This window comes from Euprymna scolopes, chromosome 12 (genome assembly GCF_053919585.1).
Source record: "Euprymna scolopes isolate OS-2025 chromosome 12, ASM5391958v1, whole genome shotgun sequence".
NCBI lineage: Eukaryota > Metazoa > Mollusca > Cephalopoda > Sepiida > Sepiolidae > Euprymna > Euprymna scolopes.
Genome location: NC_136493.1, coordinates 151,348,542 through 151,374,969, shown reverse-complemented (window position 1 = coordinate 151,374,969; position 26,428 = coordinate 151,348,542). Strand labels below are relative to the sequence as shown.

Genomic DNA, 26,428 nt, shown 5'->3' with positions numbered 1-26,428 from the left:
GGGTTCTAGGTTTATTCAAGTTTTTTTCTGGAGATGTTTCATGTTGAGGTTTTGGGATTTGTGGAACAGGTCGGCATACTTGGTTAGAGCAGTACAGAGAGGGAAAGTAAGAGAGAAAAAGACAGGAAATTTTTTTTTTTTTTTTTTTTTGTAGCATATGAAAAGGTAAAGCCATAACAATTACCCACTAGTATGGCATCGAGAGGCCCCACCAGAGACTACTGCATGATCCAGAGTCCATTCACCAAATGGCAATACAGCAGTCCCAGTACTTTGCGCCTGCTGATAGGACAGCCTCCTTAGTGGTTAATCCAAGGTTCGGGTCCCTGAATATCAGGCGGATAACGTCAGCCAAGACAAAACGTTTACCTCCAGCACCCTTACTAGTGACATGGCCACAATATAGATAGACATAGAGACAGAAAAATTTCCAACATCTCGGACTACTGTTTACCAAGTACTACCGACCTTTAAAGCAGCTTTTTCTTCACCCTTTGTCAGAAACATCACTCATTTGCATGAGGACTGAGGGACAAAAAAGGAGAAGCGAGAGTTACTGGAGCTGCCGATAACACATCCACTTTATTATCTACTCCCCATTTCAAAAAAGGGGGGGGCTATAAGGGACTTATTAATATCTACTTAGTAAAAGTCCGGGGCTCAATTATCAATTCTGAACGCTTTTGAAGATAATCTCCCCTCCCATATTAATGGGTCGATGTTTTGGCATTATATATGTCGAGTTTGAATAATTCGAGCTTCACCTTATAATTAAAATCCAATAATTAACTTTTATCAATTTGTGAAGTCAGCTTAATATTAATTTACATTTGAGTTTAGATAATTATTCAAGACTTTACTTTTGGAGGTTCTCGTTTACATAGGTGACTTTTTTTTTTCTTTCCGTTTTACATGTAACAAGACGATATTGGTTAACAGCATATTTGACAAAGATTTCAGAACAGAACAAAAAGCAAGACAAGATAGGTAAAATTCAGTTACGAGTTTTTAAGTCAAAGCTGTAATAAGAAAACAGTTAGCGGTAATTAGTACAAATTAGGTTCAAAAGTTGGAAACATTTTTTAACCTTAGCTGAAGAGTCTGGAAACAGCAACGTACCCTTTATTAGGGTCATATCGGAAGTGGGAACCTAGCAGACTCATTCTAACTACATAAGAATATGGTGGGCGTTGTGTGTGTATTTTTGAGGCAGTGTGGGGTAATGCTTTTATTTATTTTTTATTTTATTTTATTTCTTTTCTTTTTTTTTTTTTTTTTTTGCTTTATCTATCAGGATTGAAATCTTCGAGCTTCACCTTATAATTAAAATCCAATAATTGAATTTTATCAATTTGTGAAGTCGGCTTAATATTAATTTACATTTGAGTTTAGATAATTATTCAGGACTTTAATTTGGGAGGTTCTCGTTTCCATAGGTGACTTTTTTTATTATCACATTCTATACTTTTTTAATAAATAGGATCTCCCTATCAAATAATTTATAATCTAGAAACCTCAACACACGCACACACATATTTTTTTTTTTTTTTTTACATAGGCGTCACCACTTATCAAGGCCGATAGGCCACTCAAGGATAAGGGTTAAAGAGTGTAGAGTAGTCAAAAGGACAATATAGTAATCGATAGTAATGGAAGTTCGGTAAATTTGTTAACTTAAGTGGAACGGCTCATCAGAAATTTGTTCACGTTGGACTTGAAGACAACCATATTATAGACAGCTGGAAAGCAGGAAAACGGAAGACAATTCCACAGGCGTGCAGTTCTAAGAAAGAAGCTTTGATCATTGAATCTATGTTTAGGTTTAGGCACAGATAAAGAGTGGGGAAATTATTGATAATGTTTTCAGCTAGTCTAGTGTTTCTTGTGAAAGTTTGGCGAGGGGGGGGGACCATAGATTGAAGCTCAGTCGAACACTTTCCATGAAAATAACGATAAAGCAAACTCGCAACATGTCATCTGTGAGATAGAGGTTGCAGCAAAGAGAAAAGGACATCTCCCACCAGGCCACAAAGTCTATTTTGAACCCTATCAAGACAGGACAAGTCTTTTCTAGCAGCTCCTGCCCATATGTGGCAACAGTATTCCATCCTTGGACGTATCTGGCTCTTATATAGATCGAGAATTGCATCAGCAGTGAAATATCTACTGGATCGATAGAAGGATCCGACCATTTTTCCAGCGGCCTTGGCAACAAATTTGATGTACGTATTCCATTTAAGATCAGGAGTAATGGTCAAGCCCAGAAGCCTGTCAAAACTTGAGGCCTCCCCAAGACGAGAGCCATTCATTTTAATTGATGCCAGATGGGGATCAGAACGTTGATGATGTAAAGATAGAAGCTTGGTTTTAGATGCATTAAAAGTAACCAGCCACTCCTTTCCCCATTGTACAATGTGATCAAGATCAGAGGAGAGAGAATCGGAGAGAACTTGGTCGTTTACTGTTTTAGATGTGCTACCATAGATGGTAGTGTCGTCAGCAAAAATGTCTACGAATGATGTATGGATGTGATTTGGAAGATCATTAATGTAAATCAGGAAAAGAGTTGGGCCCAGGATGGACCCCTGAGGGACTCCAGCATTTATACTGTGAGCTTCTGATTTTTGCCCATCAATCTTATGAACCTATCAGAGAGAAATGATTTAATAATTGAGAAGACATTTCCAGTTATACCATAGCTGGAGATCTTGTGAAGTAAACCTTTATGCCATACCCTATCAAAGGCCTTTGATATGTCAAGAGCAATTGCCCTAGAAAGGTTGCCTCTGTCAAGAGATTTGCTAATCCTATGGGATATAACTGTAAGCACATCTGCTGTAGATCTAGCAGAACGGAAACCATATTGTGTGTCACTAAGAATGTTATTTTTGCTGAGATTGTTGATTACTTCTCTATTTAACACAGATTTCAGCAACTTACTCATGAAGCACAGGAGACTTATTGGCCTGTACTGAGAGGGGATGAACGATCACCTGAATTCTTAAATACAGGGCATGCTGATGAAATTTTCCAGGGTGATGGGAAGCAATTCTCCTTAAGACAACGTTTAAACAGTTTTGTAAGTATGGGCGCTAGTTCTGGTTGAAGTTTTTTGAGTACTATAACTGGAATACCGTCAGGGCCGGTTGCTTTACTGGAATCAAGGTTTTTGATTAGCTTGGCAACATCACGTACAGATATTTGTATATCACATAGTGTGTTTTCTGATACAGGAGGAAATATTGGGGGTTGGCGGCCTTGGTCGCAAAGGGTAGAATTGGCTGCAAAGTTCTTGGCAAAGAGTTTGGCTTTGTCTGATGCTGACGAGATTAACTCGGGTTCATTGATGATAGTTGGGATAGAGCACACGCTTCTGTTCAGGATTCTGTTTGCAATTTGCCAAAACTGGTGGGAACCAAGCCGCTGCTCAGCTACTTTGGACTTGATGGACTGAGCATACAACTCTCTTGCGTTCTTTATTACTTTCATACAATGGTTGCTGGCAGTCCTGAAAGTGGCTTTAGTTTCCATACATCTATTAGGTTGGAAGCAGTGGAAAAAGTGATTTCTGTGCGCAATAGCAGCAGAACATTCTGGAGAAAAACATGGCTGGCTGTTAGGTTTTTGCTGGAACTTTTTCGAGGGTATGAAATTGTCTATACCTACAATTAACCATTCTGTCAGGTCTGATACTATAGACGACACATCCTTTTTAAACATGGAACTCAGAGGAATATCCGATATAAATGTACGGAAACTATTCCAGTCAGCCATAGTGTATCGATATACTGTTCGATGGAGAGGTACGTCTGAGGACTTATTACATTTCATTTTTATCTTAATTGATACAACTGAGTGGTCAGAAGATCCAAGAGGGGACAGAACAGAAACTGAACATAGTTCAGGGCAAGTTGTGAGAAAAAGGTCTAGGAGACTTGCATACTGGCCGTCATTGTCGGGCACACGGGTGGGTTCGTGAACAATCTGAGTGAGGTCATAAGCAATGGAGAAATCATGACAGAATCTCCCCTCATCATCGGTCTTGTTTGAGTGGGTCAACCATTCCACATTGTGAACATTGAAGTCTCCACATACGTGAATGTTAGCTGAAGGATACGCTGATAGAACTTGGTCAATTTTCTCAGATATGCTTTTAAAGATAGTAACTCTGCTGTCATGGACGTCAAAATTATTACGGTATTAATATGTAGATGATTGAATAGGCAATGAATCCAAAGCTACATTAACCTGAATATTTGGATGAGTGGGTTTCAGTGTTAAGACTTACTTAGATTTAAGAATTTTCGTGTCCTGCAACACAAGAGGTAATCAAAGTATACCATCATAGTCCGTCTGAAGTCAGATCCACAGTATCCTTCCAGTTTCTTCCTGTTGCAATCCAATCTCTCTCGATTGTCTGCTTCCAATTCATTTTTGTACTTTTTCTATCAGAAGTCCATTCAAACACTTGGTTGGCAATTTCTCTCTGAGCCAATCTTCGGGTATGTCCGAGCCAACCAAGACATTTGCAGATTATTGACGATACTACCTGTCGGTTTGTGCGATCTCTGACTTCTTAATTGATAGTTCGATCACTCCTGATTCTTAGAATCATACTAAGGCACTTAGAATCAAATGAGTCTAATTTCCTCTTTTGGTTGATTTAAAGGTGCAAAGTTCCACTTTCGTACCATTATTAACAGAGGAATACAAGAATATAGTACAGTCTGATAAAAGATAAAAAAAAAAAAAAAAAAAAGAATAGAAATGTTAATATATAAGTGAGGCTTTGCAGCATGATTATACATAACACCCCATTTCCAAGGGGAATGCTGAGTAAACTTAGACTGAAAATTTACCACAAATTTAATTGTCATGACAACCTTTCATGGAAATTGATGCTTCACACTTCCTCAACGTTTTTCTGTGTATTATTTATTTGTGCATTTAAAAAAAAGAAGGGTACTTGGAATAGATAACATGCAATTTATCTTTCATAAATGCGAGTTTATTTCAATATTGTTCACTGAGAATTTTTGCATTTCATAAACCTACCTTTATTATCCATAGTGCTTGAAAAAATGTGTTTGACAAAAAATGAAACCCTCCACTCTGAAACAGATGGCGACATACTGGATGTAAGCAAAGACAGTTGCAATCTGGAGGTATCTGGCATCTATCCAGACAAGGCGTGTTTGAATCAATTCTCCCTTTATTTATGCCGTTATATTCATTTATTTACGACCGAATGAATTCATTCAATCAGGTCATAAAGGATTAAACATATACAGGATTCTTTGATTATTAAACTTAGTTTAAGAAAAATTTTAGAAAATCCTCCCATGTTTAATGGGTAGTTTTTCACTAACATCAAAGTATTTTTGCTTCATGTCAGATTGAATTAAACATGAAAAAAAGTTCTGCAAATTTTTTAAAGTTGGAGGGGGGGGTTGAAGCAATAATATGGGCACAATTTCTCTTTTGAACTTTTCAAATTTCAAATGCAGTCGATATCAATTAACAACAATTTTATTCATTAAATATTTTCTAAAATCAAATCATGGAATAGGAGAGGTTTAGTTCTAACGCACTGCAAGAACTTAGACACCATGGTCAGAAAGTGGGATTAAGAAGTCAACGCCCCCGAGGAGAGGTCACTCTGACTTGCAAAAAGTGCCTGAGCAGCCCTGTCGGCATTCTCTAATGAAAGCGTATAAGGTGATTAGCAATAAACTAATCCCTTCTCAAAGAGAGAAAGAAACGCCTGGGAGGGTGGACCGCCTAGAACTGCACAGAACTTAACTCTCACCACAAAATCAACAGGAATCGGATCATTACATGAATGATCTAATGTCTGTTGATTTCAGGAGCTGAGGATAAAACTCCCTAGTATTGAAATCACGTAATAGATTCTAGACATAAGGTTTAGTAGCATCTTTATTTTAATCTTTGTAAGATGCACATAAGTGGTGCAAAACTATTCTGTCCAGTTATTTTTACTCGCCCTGGGACTGGTATTCTAATATACAACACAAATGGTATTTAACTTTATAAATGTTGCATGAATCAGAATTAATGTCTTTTAAATTACAGTTTTGTGGTTTGAATGAGGCAATATTTATATTGTCGTAAAATGGTTTAATTTGTTTTCTATGAGAAAAGAGGGTGTGGCTTTTACCACATGCTCAATATAGCGATTACACATTGATATTTTCTTTCATTAATTTTGAAAATCCCATGATTTGGACTATTCAGTAAAACACTGACATTTAAAAAAATTTTTTTTTTTTTTTTAATAAAATAATTTTCAAGCAACTAATGGGAATTCGTAAGCATTACAACAAAATTCTCACAAGTTTGAATTATATTGAATTATCTCTCTTTGTTCCTTGATACGGTTTTCAAACTAGTATTGCTAGATAGTCACTTCTCGGTTAGCCATAAAATTTGATTTTCTTATTTAAAAAACTACTTGATCAATTTACATGATTTTTATAATTTAATACAATATCTTTTTTCCGTCACAAGCACATACATCATACAGATGTTTCTTTATTTTTGTTTTTTAATATAGGGGGAATTCTGAATATGCAAAACTTGATTTTACTCATTTTTAAATGAATTGTTCCAAAATCAAATTATCTTTAACCTCAGCTAAAGCAGTACAATTCAAATACAATTGAAAAAAAAAAAAAAATGACCTTTGTTTTATTGATTTGAAGAACATTGACATTTTCTTTTTCAGTAAGAAGACAGAATATTTGATAAATAAGAAACACTTGTTTTATTTAAAGAATATTTAATTGACAATTATTTTTACAGTAAGACTTTGAGATTCATTTAAACAATTTTAATTTCTTGAAATATTTCTGTACATTGTTTTTGTGAGAAGGTTTTGTAGCAAGACAAGTGGCTACATCTTCTGGTTGTTCAATCCATAATTTATGTTCGACGTTTTCTTCAGTTAAAGTTTTCGAGAGATTCCGAAGCTCTTCTTCATTTGAGATCTGGAGAAAAAAAAAAAATTTTAGAAAACTGGTTAGGACAAACATGAAAAATGGGACTAAAAATATTGCATATTGGCATTAAAAAGTTTCATGTTAAATAATATTAGATGAGAAATCCATTTAAGAGTTATGTAGGTAAACTTGAGAAAAAGCATGCTTGAAATATCAACATTATGTGAATAAACATGACATCAGGTCAAATTCAGACGGCATCTTGTTTGGATTTTCCTTAGATAATTTTGATACATTTCAAGCATGCTTTTCTCAAGTTCACATGCGTAATACTAACTGGATTTTAACTTGAAATGATTATTTAACATTTAACAAAAACATAAAACCATTTTTAATTACTATACAGAATTGTTTTTTATATTCTTCTGTGTAACCTTGAATGATTACCAATCGAATGTCAAAAGAAATTCAATTCAAAACCGATCAGATGTTTACAACGAAATGTAACTATAAACAAAAATATTGGTTGACAAAACAAAACAGTAATACATTTTTGGAATTTAACTAAAATTGGAAAAAAAAAATTTTGTTTAGAAAACAAAAACAATAAGCCGATTAGAATCCTTTCTCATCCAACATAAACAAATTCTTGAAGAACCGCCCCCATAAGTAAGACACTTTATCAAATCTCCAATACTAATGATTACTATGATAATATCCCATTGATTACTGTACACGCAATAACCCTTATCCCTGAGTGGCTTCCAGGCCTTGATAAGTGGTGACTACCATGTAAATAAAAAAATAAATAAATAAAAATACAAACTCACATCCTCCATTTCTTAGTATTAGGCTGATTGCAAATCTAAACCACGATAATCTTATATTTATTTTCAAATTTATTATAAAGAGTTTGCAAGTTTTAAATGTTCATTCAGAAAAATAAAATTTCTACATTTACTTTTGCATTCTATGAAGACAAAGGAATATATTTTGATTTTCACATTTTTTTTTGGGGGGGGGGGGCATAAACTTAATCATTATAAAAACCAATGTTGATGTTAATACAGAAATGTGAATACATGTACAGGATTCACTCTAAAACTAATTAACTGATCATGATCAATTTTGAAACATAGGTATAAGGGTTATATGTTGGTTATATTTAGTTTTATGCAAACACAAACTCCCACCATTCTTTCTTGGTAACAAGTTACTTGTAAGATTGTATATCAAATTCAGTGCAGGTGGTGATATATCAAATGTAGAATAATTGTAAAAACCGTGATTCATTGGGTCGGCAACTCTGATTAGAGCACACAAACCAAATGTTTCATTGAATTAATCTTTTTTTTTTTTAAAACGGCATCCGAACATGAAAATTGCCAAACTTAGCATGAATAACTTAACCACTCTCTAAGGTGAAACAGTTGTCAGTATAACAACAAAATAGTTAACACACAAGAACTTCTAAACAATATACAATTTATATAAAATGCACTAGAATGGAATTCTCTGCTAGACGTGCTTAGTTTTAACGTGTGAAACGATTTGTAAGATTATAAAAATAACATTTTAAGCTTTTTTTTTTTTCACATTGTGTTTTGTTTTTATTTTTTATTTTTTTTTGTAATTTTGAAACGCTTATCGTCTGAATTTATACACCCTAGCAATTTTGAACACTGCCAGAAACACCTAAATCCTCCCCTGAATGGCATTAATTTGCCTCCTCTCACCTCTCCACCACACAGATAACTTCTACGGGTAATGCCTACTCTTTTTACAGAAAAAGAAAAAAATGTAAGAAAAGAAAAGTGAATAAAAAATTAGTTTCAAACAGATAATTTCTACTCATTGTCAAACGCAAGAGAATCTAACTTTGAAAAATGGTAGCTGTCATCAATTGTAATCACGTAACGAAGCCATTGACAAAGCCGTGGTGTGAACATACCATCACAATGGGATCGGGGGGGGGGGCTGGGGGAGAAGAGCACCATATGTCGACTCAGCAGAGTTGTTTTTAATCACCTAGCTAATAACAGGAACTTGTAAAAAAAGATGCAAGACTCATTTAGCCTCCAAACTTTTAACAAAATTTTCGGACGACTGTATATGGTGGAATGAATTACAAACATAACAGCTGGTTATAACTGCAGATTAATAATAATAATAATAAACTGTTAATTGACCTACTCCCTTTGATAAAGTGCCGAGTTGTTAATTTCGAACAACAGAAAAGGTTGATTGAGATTGTCGGACTGACTTCCTCATCTTGGTTGTTATTGTCACAACGTTTCGGCCGTTTTGCCCTCCGGCCTTCGTCAGGTGTTTTGTATCGAACTGGGGAACCGTTTGTTAGGAGTCTCAAACCCAACCCTACCAAAGGCAAGATAAGTTAAAAATGAAAACAATTCAAAGAATTTTCGAGCATTTATTACTCTAGACAACATTTTAGAATTAGAATTTTTTTTTAAATTAAACGGTTCAAAGAATCATTTTTTTTTTTTTAAATTAAACGGTTCAAAGAATCATTTTTTTTTTTTAAATAAACGGTTCAAAGAATCATTTTTTTTTTTTAAACGGTTCAAAGAATCATTTTTTTTTTTTTTTAATTAAACGGTTCAAAGAATCATTTTTTTTTTTAAATTAAACGGTTCAAAGAATCATTTTTTTTAAAAATTCAATTATTCAAATAATTAAAATATTTTTTTACAATTAAACAGTTCCAAGAGATTAATTAACCCAGTAAAACTGATAATTAAAAAAAAGAAACAATCTAATTCTAAAATGTTCTCTATAGTAAAATGCTCGAAAATTCTTTGAACTGTTTTTCTTTTTACCTTATCTTGCATTTAGTAGTATTTATTTGCCGTATTACACCTTTTCTGATTTTTTGTTGTTTGAAGTTAACAATTCGGCACTTTATTCAAAAGGGTTGGGTTCTGCCTTGATATCAGTGACAGAGTATCACATGACTCACCTTCCCCAGACTCAGAACAAGACTGGATTTTGGGACCCCATATTGCTACCTTAACCGTTTTATTTTGTGTTATTATATTACTTAAGTGCATTTATTTGGTTTTAACTAACTTGAATTGTCTCCCCCTGAAAGGAGTTTAAAAAAAAAGAACTTTTTGATGGCAGAAATTTGGGTGGACCAAAAGAATCTTGCTCTATTTCTATTTCTTATTTTCATCATCTTTTTATGTTTTTGTTTCATCAGATTATTATCGAATAGACACTAGTCTACCAGATTATCAAAAACTTTTTAGAAAATAAAATATCAATATCTATATATTTGTAGGGGGTGCTCAGTTTGTAATGCAACGTTCTAGTAAATCTATCACCCATTTTAGAACCATGTGACATTTTTAGGCCAACTTTCGAGAATTTAATTTTAAAAAATTTTTCTTGTTAAAATAATAGTACTTGTACAATTTCATCGGGTTTGTTTTACTGCACACATAGATTCGAAAAAGTTGTCAAAAAAAATATAGAACAAATAAATGTTATCAAAGGCAAGATAAGTTATTTTTCTACCCAACTGGATATGTTTTTAGTGTTTATATTTAATGTAACATGTTTATTCAGCTCGAAAAACATACAGTGTTTACCGATGACATTCGAAAATTCAAAATGGCGGCCGACTCTCTCTCGGAGACGGTAAGTTTGGGAAAAGGAGTTATAAATAAAAAACCAGTCAAAATACTGTTAAAAACCCGCCGAATATATGTCAGCCTATGTCACGGTAACATATATTGAGCGAGTTTCTAACAGTATTTTGTCTGGTTTTTTATTTATAACTCCTTTTCCCAAACTTACCGCCTCAAAGACAGAATCGGCTGCCATTTTAAATTTTCCAATACATCAGTAAACACTATGTTTTTCGAGCTGAATAAACATGTTACATTAAATATAAACACTAAAAACATATCCATTTAGTCAGAAAAGTAACTTATCTTGCCTTTGATAACATTTATTTGTTCTATATTTGTTTTGTGACAACTTTTTCAAATCTATGTGTACAGTAAAACAAACCCGTTTAATCAGTAAATTAAAAAAAGAAAATATTGGAAAAAATGTTACATATTCGTTATGGAATAAAGTTTTCAAACAAAGAAAAAAATTTTAAAAAATGGCAGTCTTGCAGTTAAGTCTCGGCAAAGTTTAACAACTCTAGAAGGGTCAATACACTATATTCATGAATATTATGAATCAATCTTAAAATAAAAATAAAAATTATTAAAGTCTTAAAATAAAATATATTATATAATTAATATAAAAAAATATGAAAATTTGTTCCATTCCCATCTAATGGAAGAGTTGTGGAGATGGCGCGAGAAAGGACACGCATTTCCACGAATTATTAAAAGCATAAGACAATACACTTTTTAAGAAATATTTAATTTTGAAAGTTTTATTTTATTTTGTATGAATTTATATTTTGTTACATGGGTCATTACTTCAGATTTTATTTTGTATAAATTTATATTTTGTTACGTGGTTCATTACTTCAGATTTTATTTTGTATAAATTTATATTTTGTTACGTGGTTCATTACTTCAGATTTTATTTTGTTCGTTTTTCGGTACTTTTACAGTTTAATTAAGTCATTAAAAAATTGAAAATATCAAAAAAAGTTTAAATCGTATGTATCCGTTATGGAATGAAGTTCTCCAAAAAAAAAAATTTCACTTAATTTCAAGTAGTTTTCGTTTTACAGCGAAAAAAACATTTGTTATGATACCGAGCAAAAGGTTCGATTTTTAGGAAGAAAAGCTAGAATTAAAGATGGGGAGGGAGTATCAGCGCTTTACATGGAGTTATCTCCCCGTGGTGTGTTCAGCAAATTTCACAATGGCTGACTTCAATGGATGCGCTCTCATAAGAAAGTGTTTTTCCGCTGTAAAAAAAAACAAAAAAAAACTACTCGATCAAATTAAATGAAATTTTTTCAGAGATCTTCAGTCCAAAACGGATACGTGCAATATAACCTTTTTTTGTTTTTCTCGATATTTTCATTTTTTAATGTCTTGACTAAACGTTACAAGTACCTGCTTCCCTCCGGACTACAACTTGGATGTCTTCAAGTCTAATGTTAACAAATTCCTAATGAACCGCCCCCCTAATTAAACACTTCATAAAATCATCTCACTAACGTGATGTACTTACAATAACCCTTATCCCTGAGTGGCTTCCGGGCCTTGATAAGTGATGATCACTGTGTAAAAAAAAAAAAAAAAAAAAAAAAAAAAAAGTACCTGTTTTTCTGTTAAGACAATAATACACTTTCTAAAAATTGTTTCATTTTTCTGTTTAATAAATAGTTATAAATATATAAAAAATGGGTACTCTTGCATAATTTGACCCAAATTCTCGTGATTTCCCGTCAAGCCTGGATAGAGCGAGACCAACAATCATCGGTGTCAGCCGAGCGGCGTAACAGACGCAGACTAAGGAAAAAAACAAAACAAACAACTACCTTGAAAAAAAGCAAATATGTTTATTTAATTTATTTTAGTATTTATTTATTTATTTTTTTTTTTTTACAAAATATTTATCAACAATAAGTTATCTAAATATTGTTATGTTCAATAAAAGGTGGTTTACTCGTATAAATGTTAGGTATAAGTAAAATTTTTTGTTTTTCTTTAACCATATTTTCTTCTTTATTTTTTTTATTTTCAAGACTTTTTGTTCAGTCAAGTTTTTTTTTTTTTTACGGTTGTTAATTGCCGGCGGAAGAACTTGAGATGAGGATATTTCCTTAGGAATCTTTTACATCGGTCGACTGTTGATCGGCCATCGACAGCAAAGAGAGGTGATGGGTGGGGTAGAGGAAATGGAAGAAAGCCCCCCAACCGGGTAGCTTTCGGAAATGATGATGTAGACAAAAGGATCGTTTCCAAATTTTTGTCTCCAAGTATTCAAGTAAATATGTACCCAGAAGCTCCCAGCTGGTCCCGCATTCTTGCTTGTAACGCCGTTTTGACCCAGAGCAGTTCAAGGATTCTCCCTACGTTATGTTTTCTTGGTTGAATAGAGATTCATCAATTTCTACAGTGTGCCCAGAGCCCTTGGGCCTCCTATCTGCCGGGGATTCCTCAGGAAATACTCCTGACAAATTTCTCTCAGAAAGTTAACGATCCTGTGCGCAATGATACACATTGTCTACAGTGTCCATTAGTACACCACCAGGAGAAGCCATCCTTTACGCACAATTTTTTTTTTTTTTTTAGTAAACATTTGTGTTTACAATTGGTGCACCTCATTCTTTGGGAAAGCAATTTCTTTTCCTGACAATATGAGATTGTCTGCATCGGCGTTTACACTCGTTTTTCTAGCATGCACAGATTTATTTCCTTGCCTGTCATTTTTTTTCTGTTTGGCGAGTCTGAAAATATAGTTGTTTGTCAGCTTTTTGGGGGGTTCAGTCGATTTTTTCCAATTCGAATGTCGCCTGCTTTCATTTACATATCGCTTTTGCATTAGCTAAGCAAACTCCCAGAAATTGAAGTACCAAAAAAATATTCAAATTAAATAAATCGGTGATAGTGCAGAGAGTGATCTGCGCTATTTTTTTAAATTGTATTTCCAAGTTTAATTAAAGTTTTATGATATATTTTTTTTATTCAATTGTAAGGTTGAAATATAGAATAGGTACAAAACACCTTCCCCTCCCCATGTTAAGAATGGCTTTTTAAATTATAACTTTATTATTTACGCCCGGATCACTCTCTGCACTAGTACCAATAAATCATTAAAAATAACTAATCATAAAATAAAAAATTACTAAAAACATTAAAAAATAAATAAAAAAAACTTTTTAAAGTCGAATTAGCGTTTCAACATTTGAATAACGCTCGTCCGACACCGATGATTGCCAGTCTCGCCCGATCCGGGCTTGACGGGAAATCACGAGAATTCGGGTCAAATTATGCAAGAGTACCAAAAAAGGTATATTTTGTTCATTTAAAAGTGCTTACTTCCAATATTAAAATATTTTTGGTAAATATCCAGATCCGCTACTACAGAACACCGACCACTCTAATTTGTTTTTTTATAGGTAATTGAGGTCACTGACAACGAATCTGATAGTCAAACTTGGGGCAAATTTACCGTTTGCATGGTATTTACCCCTGAACCCACGAACTTCTTTCTACCATTTTGCAGCTTCCGTTTATGCTACGCGCATGTACGCTGTAGCATAAACGACGGCTTCACCAAGCAAACTACGTTGGGGGGAGAGGATTTTTTTTTTTTCTAATTTTCAAAAATACATTATAGCACTTTTTGGGTGGAAAATTTAAAATTAGCTGAAAAAGAAATAAAATAAGAAAAGGAAAGCACTCCAAGTTGGAGTAGGGGGGGGGGGGTTAATTTATCTGTTTTTTTTTTGTTTTTTTTTACCTGGAACATAGAATTTTCAAATTTTCAAAAAGTAACGCACCGACATTTACCAATTAGAACACCATTTAACATTTTCCGACGATTTTACTGTGTACATTGGGGGCGCGAGCGGGGGGGGATGTGATGTTGCGGGGCGCGTGCCCCAACATCACATCCGCCCCCCCCTCCCGCAAAAAAAGAATGAAAAACATAAAGATGTTTGGTGCTTATGTTTTTGTAAACCACATTAAAAGCTACGCGAGACAAAAAAAAAAAAAGTCCCCGAATTTGTTGTACTTTTCTTTAACTGTAAGTCATTAAAAAAAATGCCAGTCCGTAATTTTTTGATTGGTACGCCATGTGAGAAGGCAGTTTGCATGGTGGAAAGTGTGGTAATTATTACTGACCGGAACTCGATGTGGAGGGGGGAGGCAGTGGAATTCTGGGAGGCAGTCGTTCAAGCAAAAGGTTTAAAAAAAGTGCTTGGTCGACTGATTGTGTAGTAGTTTGTTGTCCACCACGTGGGTCGGACTGAACTTTGCATCACATCAACTTGTGGGTTATAAAACACCCCTATCGTTGATGTGTTAGTTGGACTTTTTTGTTTAGTCAAGTTACACGTTTCACAGTTACTATTACAAAGACAATTTGTCGTAAGCAACGAGGCAATACGTTGCAACTCCAGTTAGCCGAGAAAAGCCGAGAAGGATTCTCCACACAAGTTAAGAGTTTCATTTTTCCTTCTACGTCGAGTTCAGGTTTAGCCGTTGAGTTGCAGAAACGCCCCCCCCCTCCTTCAGTCGGTTAAAATCCGACAAAAGTTGTTCGGGGGTAAATACTTTGCAACGTAACGGAAAAAAAAAAAATGAATGACCCTATTACTCGGAGGGAACTAGAGAGAAGGCTATCCCTTCTTCAAAGAAAAATAAGGGCGACTGTGGTAGGTATGGAAGAAGAACATCTATCCTTGAATGTGTTTTTATCCTTTGAAAAGGATATAGAAGGATGGCTAGAGGAGCTAGAGGGTGTGTCTTGGAGTATGGAGGAGCAACTGGCTGCAGAAGAGGAAGCTGAATCGCTTGCTGAACTTTTTCAAGCTTCGTTTAGATTTAAGAGAGAGATACGACAGAGACTGGGAGTTGTACGGACAGTCAGTGAAGGAAATACTTCAGAGGTCCCTATAGAAGATAGGAGGTCCACCAACGTTGAACCAACCTTCAACCCTCATAGTCAGGAAGCCACTAGTATCCCAGAAGCAACCAAATCCTTCAACCCAACCGCACATTCTTCCTTTTCAGTAGAACCTTTTGAAATCAAACTGAAAGGGCCACATTTCAGTGGAAGGGATTTTGAAAGAAATAGAAGTTTTAAGGACTTTCTCACTAAGTTTGAGAATTGTGCAATGTCTATACCATCGGCATCAGGAAAGATATATTTTTTAGGTGTTCTCTTGAGGGTAGAGCCCTTCAACTTATTGACCACTTGTCCGTCTCCGAAGACAGTTACCCAGTGGCTCTAAAATTGTTGAAAGAACAATACTTGGATGAGGAAGAAATATGAGGCGAAATAATCCAAGGTATATTAGATTTTCGCTTGGAGAGTCCAAAAGACTTGGTGGGGTTGAAGGACTTTATGATAAAAACGCAGGCGGACGTATGGGAACTTAGAACATCATACAGCTGTGACTTATATGATGACCAGTCGGCAGGTGCCATAATAATTTCTCAGGTATTGTTTGCAAAATTACCATCCAACATAAAAAATGAACTGATCAGGATTTCTGGAAAAAACTATCCAACATTATCAATAATCATGTTGAAGACACCAGAAATTATTAAGCGTTTTTTGATTATTAGAAAACCTGAACAGCACCCTGTGACCAAGCTGAGGCCCCCACCTAGACTTAGGAAAGAAAGTGAAGAAGAATCACATTCCTCCCTGAAGGCTTTCAATGCCAAAGTGGAATCAAAACCACAAAAATGTGAGTTTTGTAAAAAGCACGAACATTCTTCGGAAAATTGTCCCTGCTACACCTCCCATGAAGCCCGGATTACAAGGTGCAAAGAACTTTGGCTGTGTCTTAGATGCCTAAAAAGACACATAGGGGAGCAATGTGCCCTTTGAGAACAGCTAAAAATAGTAGCTGTAGCAGCTGCACTGTCACGTGACAGCAATGTGCCCAGACAAGAGAGGCAAGGTGCGTGTGGACACCTGTGTACATACGAATGACTACAGCTATGGTTTCATGTCTCCTGTAATCAACATAGTAGTAGGAAAGGGAAATAGCCAGTTGGAAATAAATTGTCTCCTGGACACCGGAAGCCAAAGGACCTACTTGGATACCTCTGTGCTGGAAAAACTGAATTGCATTTCTACAGCTAAAGAAAGTAGGTTGGAAGTGAAAACCTTTTTGGGCTCAGAGACAAGACCTTTTAAAGAGGCCACAGTGGAGTTAAGACTTATCCCTGAGAAAGTTCACACTCTTCAAATTCTGTCCAGTAATTTGAGTCTTTCGCATGAGTTACTGGAGCTTCCGCAGATAATTAAAAACCTGAAACAACATCAGTTAGCAACTAAGTACAATTCCCGGGCCAGTTATATTAAAATTGAGGGGCTGTTGGGAGTTGACGCCATTCAATTCATAGAACCATTTGAAATCGTCCCCTGCATGTATGGAGCCGCTTTTTCCACACCGAGAGGATTTGTACCCTTTGGTAACAGCCGTTGCTTCATGTATGAGAATCAGTTCAAACCAAGACACAAAGTAAAGAGAGGGGCAAAATTTAATTATACCTCCTTGTTGGACAAAACACCTCCACTTTCAGAGTACAAAATTAATTTTGTGCTGAATCCAGAGGAGAAATACCCAGACCCGTTAAAAGCTTGGTTTGAAGAAGGAAACGTCCAGAGAGGACTAGAAAACATGTTTAGCATGGAGTCACTAGGGTTACCTATCACAGAGGAATTCTCCACCGTGGATGAAGAGATGGTACAAAAGTTTAGGAACACTATATCCTACAAAGATGGCCGATACCATGTACAGCTGCCATGGTATGAAGACAAAGTGAAGTCTGTGCCTTCTAACCACAATGCCGCTCTTAGAATACTGGAAAGAGTAGTTAAAGACCTGGAGAAGAAAGGCCTCTATGACCAATACGTAGACGTCTTTAGACAACAGGAAGATGAAGGGATTACAGAGGAAATAACAGTGACTCCAGAAGACTTTCAAAAGTACATATGGATTCCGCACAGACCGGTACTCAAACTGGCTGATCAGACGACCACGAAGGTGAGACCTGTGTTCAATTGTTCCTACAAGGGGGCAAATGCTACATCTTTGAATGAGGCAGCCTATCCAGGAGTCAACCTAATGGGAGACATGTTAGAACTGTTGATTCGCTTTAGGGCCAACAAATATGTGTTATTGGCCGACATAAGGAAAGCATTCCTTATGATTCGTCTAGAGCTAGAAGAGGACCGCAATCGTTTTTGTTTCTTTTTAAAGAAAGGTGACAACTTACATTGTTAGATACTCTACCATCTTATTCGGTTTCAATGCAAGTCCATTTATATTAAATTATGTCTTAAAATATCATGCAGAAAAATTTCCTGCAGATGAATGTTCCCAAGTACTCAAGTCAAACTTTTATGTGGATAATTTAGTGAAAACAGGAAATGATGTAGATTCTCTATCTACGTTATACTCAGCGGTGAAGGAACAACTGCAAAAGGGTAACTTTGAGATACAATCCTGTAACTCTTTTTTTTTTTTTTTTTAAATTTTTTTTTTTATTACATTTTCACCCCAAACAAGGCAAATTGCCACTTTGGTGTAGGGGGCTACTATCAGGGGCAACAACTACTGGGGTACTATGTAGGGATTTGGGCAGCAAGGTGTCGGTTCACGTTACACTTGAACTTCTGCACGTCAGTACTGTTGGGGAAGCAGGGACCTGGAATAGAATTCCAGAGTCTTGCGGTTCTGGGGAAGAAACTATTGGAGTAAAAAGATCTTTTACATCTAGGGATCTCTACAGTGTGGGGGTAGGATCTAGTAGCCTGTCGGGTTTGTCGAGGGTGCTCGCGTCGTGGGGGCACAAGTGATTGCAGTTCGTCAGAGCATTCACCACTAAAATACTTGTAGAAAAGGCAGAGGGATGCAACATTTCGTCGATGGGACAGAGGCTGAAGCTTAGATGCCAGTTCAGGGCCTATCAGGTTTGCGACTCTCTTTTGAACCTTGTCAAGGAGCGAGAGACTAGTAGCAGATGCACCAGCCCAGATGTGGCAGCAATACTCCATACATGGGCGAATGGTGGCCTTATAGAGGTACAGGATACTTTCGGGTGTTAGTAGTTTTCTAGCACGGTAGAGAGAGCCTACCTTTCTTGCAGCGGCCCTGGCAATGCCTTCAATGTAATTGTTCCAACTCATGTTTCCTGTGAACGTTAGGCCAAGGAGTTTGAAAGATGGACTCTCAGATAAAGAGTCGTTGGCCATTGCTATGGGTGGTAGAGAGGGTTTCTTGTAATTATTGAATGAAACTAGTTTAGTCTTGGCAGCATTGAACGCGACCAACCACTTTTGTCCCCATTCCACTACAGATTGGAGGTCTTCCTCTAGTGTTTCTGCCATTTCTTTAGAAATGTGTTCATTCGTCTTCCTGTCGTGTCTGCCATAGAGTGTAGTGTCATCAGCATATATACCCATCTCAGAGGCAATGTTGTCGGGGAGGTCATTTATGAATATCAGGAACAATAGAGGTCCAAGGAACAGTGCAGTGTTACAAGAAAAAATGGCGGTAGATGGAACTCTGTCAGGTTTTGATTCTGGTGTGGAGAAAGTTTTAGGGTATTTGTACAACCCTCAACATGATACTATGAAGGTCTGTTCGCACCAATGCGATGTAACCGCATCAACAAAAAGGAAAATGCTGTCTGAAGCTTCCAAAATATTTGATCCCTTGTCCCTATATCTTCCAGTGACAGTAAGGAGCAGAATGCTGATAGGAGAACTTTGGAGGCAAAAGTTGGATTGGGATGATGAAGTTTCAGAAGAGTCAAAAAAAACCTGGAAAGCTCTGACAAGGGACTTAACAGAATTGGGCTCTGTGTCATTTCCAAGGAGAGTCCTAGATGACAATAAGTCCCTAAAATTATTCCTATTTTGTGATGCCTCCAAAAGTGCATACGGCTTTTCAGCATATGCTGTACAAGATGGACAGTCTGCACTGGTGTTTGCTAAAGTAAAAGTAGCACCCTTAAAAGGTCAATCTCTACCCACTTTGGAGCTTTTGTCAGTGTTTCTAGCATTGAAATGTTTTCCCTTTATAAAGAAAGCCTTGATGAACTCCCTGATAGAAAAAGTATATGTTCTAACGGACGCTCAAGTGGTATTGGCTTGGATTCTATCAAAGTCGATAACCACAAAAAACATCTTTGCGCGCAACAGACTGCAAGATATAACGCAAATGTCTGCAACAATCAGGTCAGAGATGAAGTTGGAGTTGAGTTTCCAATACGTGCCAACTAAGGAGAACCCAGCCGACTACATCACAAGAGGACTTTCCTTTAAAAAATTTCAGGAACACCTTTCCTATTGGTATGAAGGCCCTGCATGGATAAAGCAGGAAGAAATTCGGTGGAACAAGCTCGAGTTAGGTTGTCTCTCGGAAGTTTTTAAGTTTGTCAACAAAACGTTGAAGAGAAGTGAGGACAATCACCTTCTAGCAAAAATCTATTTGATAAAGTTGATGCAAGGGGAATCTTTTGCCGCAGAGTTGGATTTTTTGTTGGATCCTGAAGGTAAGAGTCCACCAAAATTAGTGAAAAACTTAAACCTATTGCTGGATCCCTCCAATATCATTCGTTCAAGAGGAAGGATAGGTGGCTCGGAATGGCATTCCTATGAGGTGCAAAATCCAATTCTTTTAGGAAAAAGACACCATTTAACCGATTTGATCATAAAGGACACTCATCAGAGAAACCAACATTTGGGTTTGGCAACAACCTTAAATGAAATAAGGTTAAAAGGATATTGGATACCACAAGCCAGACAGGCTGTTAAAAATATTGTGAGCACTTGTGCCAAGTGCAAAAGATACAATGCCACTACCTTCTCAACACCGAATGCAACAGACCTTCCTAGCTCTAGAGTGAATTTGGTAAGACCATATCTCCATACCGGTGTGGATTACACCAGTCACATCTGGGTTAAGGGAGAAGTGAAGGACTATAAAATGTATATCCTCATCTTCACGTGCATGGCTATCAGAGCGGTTCACATAGAACTAGTCCCAGATATGAGTGTATCTTCATTCTTGCAGGCCTTTGTTCGTTTCACAAATGCGAATGGAATCCCCTCTCACCTCTACTCTAACAACGCAAGGACTTTCATTTCTGCAGCCAAAATAATTGATCAGGGATTGATCACTGATGAGTTCAAGGAGAAGTTTGGTTCTTATCACCTTAAGCATTGTACCATTCCACTTTATTCAGCTTGGTATGGAGGTACTTGGGAAAGGACAATCAAGACAGTTAAATCCTGTCTCTACAAAACTATAGGAAGGGGAAAGGTTGACTATTTTGGTTTATTAACCATGTTATCAGATATCCAGCGTGCCATTAATAGTCGTCCTCTGACTTATAAAAGCTCTAATGAAATGGATTGCCTAACTCCCAACTCTCTCATGAATCCAAATGTGGGTCAAGGTTTAATGATAAGATTGGACAATGAAGAACTGGGACTAACAGAGCCACTTAGCAGGATCGAGTTAAAGAGAACGCTCCGTCTTCGTGAAGAAAGTTTAGAAAAGTTTAGAAAGATGTGGCACGAAGATTACCTGTTGAGCCTGAGAGAAAGAACTCTTGAGTTATCTGACCCTTCCTTTGATAAAGCCATCAAAAAGGGTGACATAGTGTTAATAAAGGACCCTCTTAAAACTAGACCATTTTGGTCTATAGGTGAAGTCCTGGAGTTGATTGAAGGAAAGGATGGGTTAGTTCGTTCAGCAAGAGTGAGAAAAGGAAATGGAGCTACATTAACCCATTCAATCAACCATTTATTTCCTCTGGAGATTAAGTCTCTTTCTGAAAATGTGGATAATGAAATTCTTCATGAACCAGAGGATGAGCCAGATCAAAATATATCGTCCCGACCTGATGAGAGTGTTAGAATCTGGATTTGCCCTGCATGTGATAAACCAGAAGATTTTAGACCAATGGTGGCTTGTGATCAATGTAATGACTGGTTCCACTTTGGTTGTGTGGGCCTGGTAGATGCACCCCAAGAAGAACAATGGTATTGTCCAACTTGCAGACCAAGGCGTCGGGGTAGACCCAGTTTGTTAGGGGTCTAAAAAGAACCAGAAATATCAGGTGAAGGTCTCAGGCAAGACCTTAAAAACTGTAACTAAAAGATGAATTCCCTTCTCTTTTCCCGATCTCACATCCCGTAAAAGACATTTTTCTTTTTTTCGTTTTTCTTTTTTTTTGATATGGGAATGTGTGGTAATTATTACTGACCGGAACTCGATGTGGAGGGGGGAGGCAGTGGAATTCTGGGAGGCAGTCGTTCAAGCAAAAGGTTTAAAAAAAGTGCTTGGTCGACTGATTGTGTAGTAGTTTGTTGTCCACCACGTGGGTCGGACTGAACTTTGCATAACATCAACTTGTGGGTTATAAAACACCCCTATCGTTGATGTGTTAGTTGGACTTTTTTGTTTAGTCAAGTTACACGTTTCACAGTAACTATTACAAAGACAATTTGTCGTAAGCAACGAGGCAATACGTTGCAACTCCAGTTAGCCGAGAAAAGCCGAGAAGGATTCTCCACACAAGTTAAGAGTTTCATTTTTCCTTCTACGTCGAGTTCAGGTTTAGCCGTTGAGTTGCAGAAACGCCCCCCCCCTCCTTCAGTCGGTTAAAATCCGACAAAAGTTGTTCGGGGGTAAATACCATGCAAACGGTAAATTTGCCCCAAGTTTGACTATCAGATTCGCTGTTAGCGACCTCAATTACCTATAAAAAAAAAACAAATTAGAGTGGTCGGTGTTCTGTAGTAGCGTATCTGGATATTTACCAATTTAAAAATGCTAAACTGCTTAAAAAAAAAAAAAAAAAAATCGCGAAATTTGGCCTAAAAACGTTGAGTTCAAAAAATGAGTGATCTCTTTACTAGAACATTGCATTAAAAACTAAGCACCCCCTACAAATATTTAAATATTGACTTTTTGGTAAAGCAAAGATAAGTAGGTCCCGCAGTCGAGCCTCGTTCTGACATTAGGAAAATTTAGGTTAACAACTGGTGAAGCTATCGAAAAGTAACCCTTCTGAATGAAGATGGATAGAAACAATATTTTACTTAAAAACAAAATGTAAACATATGTAAACAAAATATTTTAGAAAATAATTTCTAATTTTAAATTAAAATTGGGTACTCCTTGGGCGTTGAGTTCCATGGTGACCAGCATAAAAAACATGCGTCGCTCCCTTTCTGACGCAAGCGCACGTAACATTTTTTTTTATAACATATATATATAGAGAGATTTATAACACCATTCAATACAACAGAAAAAAAAAAAAAATGACTGTTGTTTAGAGTTAAAATTTGTGTGAAAAAGAAAAAACAAACAACAAAAAAAAGAAATTTATTTCTTTTTTTTCATTTAATTTTACTCTATATAAAAAAAAAATCTCGCATTGTTCTTGGCTTTTAATTTTACCTTATAATTTTCTTCAACAATGCTTCAAGCAAACTACAATCTATTTTTTTTTATATTTACTGACGTTGTCGTAGCAACTAAACGATTATCTGTCACATTATTTATTTTGAAAAAAGTTTTACTCTTTATGAATATTAAAAGAAAAATTACTAAACATTTATTAATGTTTCACTTTTACAGACATTTGTTTTTAAATTTCTTTTTAAATAACGACTTTGATCGACTTTTTTTCTTTTTTAAATAGCATTTGTGGATGGGTATGCTGACATTTGTTTTAATTTCTTTTTAAATGACGACTTTTATCGACTTTCTTTTTTTTTTTAATAGCATTTTGCTGATGGGTAAAAAACGAAAAAATAACTAAACCATTTACTGATAATTTCTCACTTTTACAAATATTTTTAACAAATAAATGTTATCAAAGTCAAGAAACCGAGAAATTGTCAGTAAATGGTTTAGTTATTTGGATAACCTTTACGGAGATGGTCCCAACGTCCGCCTCGTTCTGAGCTCGGGGAGAGGCCGTCTGACGTAGGCGGTGTCGAGGCAGAAAATTACCCCTTCAATAAAGTGCCCAGTTGTTAACTTAAGGAGAAAAAAACCCGTTCCAATAATTAGAATTTTTATTTATTTTTTTAAATTTTAAACAGTTAAAATAATTAGAATTTTAAAAAATAAACAGTTCAAATAATTAGAATTTTACAAAATAAAAACTTCAAATAATTAGAATTTTACAAAATAAACAGTTCAAATTTTTGATAATTCAACAGTTCAAATAATTGGAATTTAAAAACAAAAAAACAGTCCACATGATTAGAATAGTTCCACGTGGTTAGTTAACCCTTCAAAATTCTGTGATTTGTTTCACAATATTTGTAAAAGCATCTGTCTGTGACGTATCGCATATTTTAGGGTTAGGGTAATTTTCTGCCTCGACACCGCCTACGTCAGACGGCCTCTCCCCGAACTCAGAACGAGGCGGACGTCGGGACCATCTCCGTAAAGGATAACCAGTTATTTTTTTCGTTTTTTTACCCATCCGCAAATGCTATTAAAAAAAAAGTCGATAAAAGTCGTTATTTAAAAAGTAATTTAAAAACAAATGTCTGTAAAAGTGAGACATTATTAATAAATGTTTAGTAACTTTTCTTTTAATATTCATGAAGAGTAAAACTTTCTTTTTCAAAATAAATAATGTGACAAATAATCGTTCATTTACTACGACAACGTCAGTAAATAAAAAAAATGTTACGTGCGCTTGTGTCAGGAAGGGAGCGACGCGTGTTTTTTATGCTGGTCGCCATGGAACTCAACGCCCAAGGTGTACCAAAAATTGATTGTAAAGAATTAAAAAAAAAAAAAAAAAAAAAATTGAAAAATATTGCAAAGTATTTTACATAGCTGGTTCTTTGGGATAATAGTGGCGCCTGAAATCCCCCTTCCAAAACAAAAAAAAAAGAAGCTTTAGTGTTTATTTTAAAGCAATTTTAAAAAAGTTTGAAACAAGTAGTCGCTAGTTTACTTAGAACAAGTGCGCAAATTCTTCAGGGTTTATCGTAATGCTTTTATGGTGGCCGAAAAACGTTTTTCAGCCGTCATATTACTTCTTATTTACTTGCCTCCCCGCGAGGGCAAAGTTAGACACAAGGTCGGTTTTTAGGGTTTGTATTACTGTACACAGATTCGAAAAAGTTGTCAAAAAACAAATATAGAACAAATAAATGTTATCAAAGGCAAGATAAGTTACTTTTCTACCTAACTGGATGTATTTTTTGTGTTTTTATTCAGTGTAACATGTTTATTCAGCTCGAAAAACACGCAGTGTTTACCGATGTATTGGACAATTCAAAATGGCAGCCGACTCTCTCTCGGAGAGGGTACGTTTGGGAAAAGGTATTATAAATAATAAACTAGACAAAATACTGTTAGAAAACAACCGAATACATGTCAACTTATGTCACGGTAACATATATTGAGCGAATTTCTAACAGTATTTTGTCTAGTTTATTATTTATAATACCTTTTCCCAAACGTACCCTCTCCGAGAGAGAGTCGGCTGCCATTTTGAATTTTCCAATACATCGGTAAACACTGCATGTTTTTCGAGCTGAATAAACATGTTACATTGAATAAAAACACAAAAAATACATCCAGTTAGGTAGAAAAGTAACTTATCTTGCCTTTGATAACATTTATTTGTTCTATATTTGTTTTTTGACAACTTTTTCGAATCTATGTGTACAGTAATACAAACCAGGTTTTTAATATAGAGAAGCATTTATTACTAAAAAAACAAAATGGTGAAATATAAAGTTAAACTAAAAGTAATTTTTTTTTTTTTAATTCAAAGAATTAAAGGGTCAATAATGGTAGAAGAAGCACCAGCATCGGTGTCACACGTCACGTGACCTAACTGTTCAGATTTTTCAGAACGAGGTTCGTATGCTGGAGTGCTGGACCTACTTATCTTTATTTCACCGAAAATAAAAATAAGAGGGGAGGGGCAAGATTCTTCAGGTCCACCGAAATAATTTGGTACTGATCAAATATACCAGTACCACTAATTTTATTCGAATTTTTGAAGAACTTGTTTCAGACCTTCGATCTCAACATTTGCTCAATCCTCTGCCGACGATGCAAAGTTTTGGATTTTGCAAAAATGTTTCACCGGTTACAAAGTCAGTGTCCATTTTACGAGGACATAACTTAAGAAATAAACGATAAACATACCTTAAGAACTACTTTATGCATATTATCCAGATCAGCGACATATTGCTGACAGACTGGGTCGTCTTTCGTTAAATGAATTATAGCAGTACTAGCATGACAGGCTTGAGTGATTAACGCCCCTAATGGCCAGGCTAATTTCTCTAATAAGTCGGAACGTAGCACTACGTATTGGATGATAACACTTGCCATACTCTCCCTCTCTTTCTGTATTTTATTATTATTTTTTTATTTCTTTATTTATTTCGTACCGGAAGTTGTTGTCGGTCCGCGATCATCGCTTTCACTGCAATTTGATTGGCTAAATATCTGGTAATTTTGCACTTACTGCACCGAATTTCCGTCATGTTGGCTCCGGTTCGATCGGTAACTGACGTAATCTCTGGAATATGTCGAGTTCTGGTTGAATTTAAAAACGCTAGGAAAAAAACAAAAAAAAAAAAACAAACAACATTTATCGGATACTAATTAGAATATAAAAACACCAAAAATTAAAATATAACAACAAACCTGTTCTTTACTGCACTAAGTGTACTAAAGCGGCCATCACAAACGATGATCAGAACTTTAATAATTCAACTTACGAACTTATAACTACTTGAAAAATGGGGTTTGTTTTACTGTACACACA

The 26,428-nt window shown here is 35.8% G+C and overlaps 1 protein-coding gene across 1 annotated transcript; it reads right to left on the bottom strand.

Moving 5' to 3' along the window:
• Nucleotides 1-6,779: 6,779 nt before the first annotated feature.
• Nucleotides 6,780-26,028, bottom strand: LOC145291552 (putative peptidyl-tRNA hydrolase PTRHD1). Its single transcript, XM_080137567.1, has 2 exons — nt 25,801-26,028; nt 6,780-7,007 (listed from the first exon to the last, which is right to left on the bottom strand). The coding sequence occupies exons 1-2, from the start codon at nt 25,987-25,989 to the stop codon at nt 6,837-6,839; spliced, it is 360 nt and encodes a 119-aa protein (XP_079993693.1). The 5' UTR covers nt 25,990-26,028; the 3' UTR covers nt 6,780-6,836.
• Nucleotides 26,029-26,428: the final 400 nt, after the last annotated feature.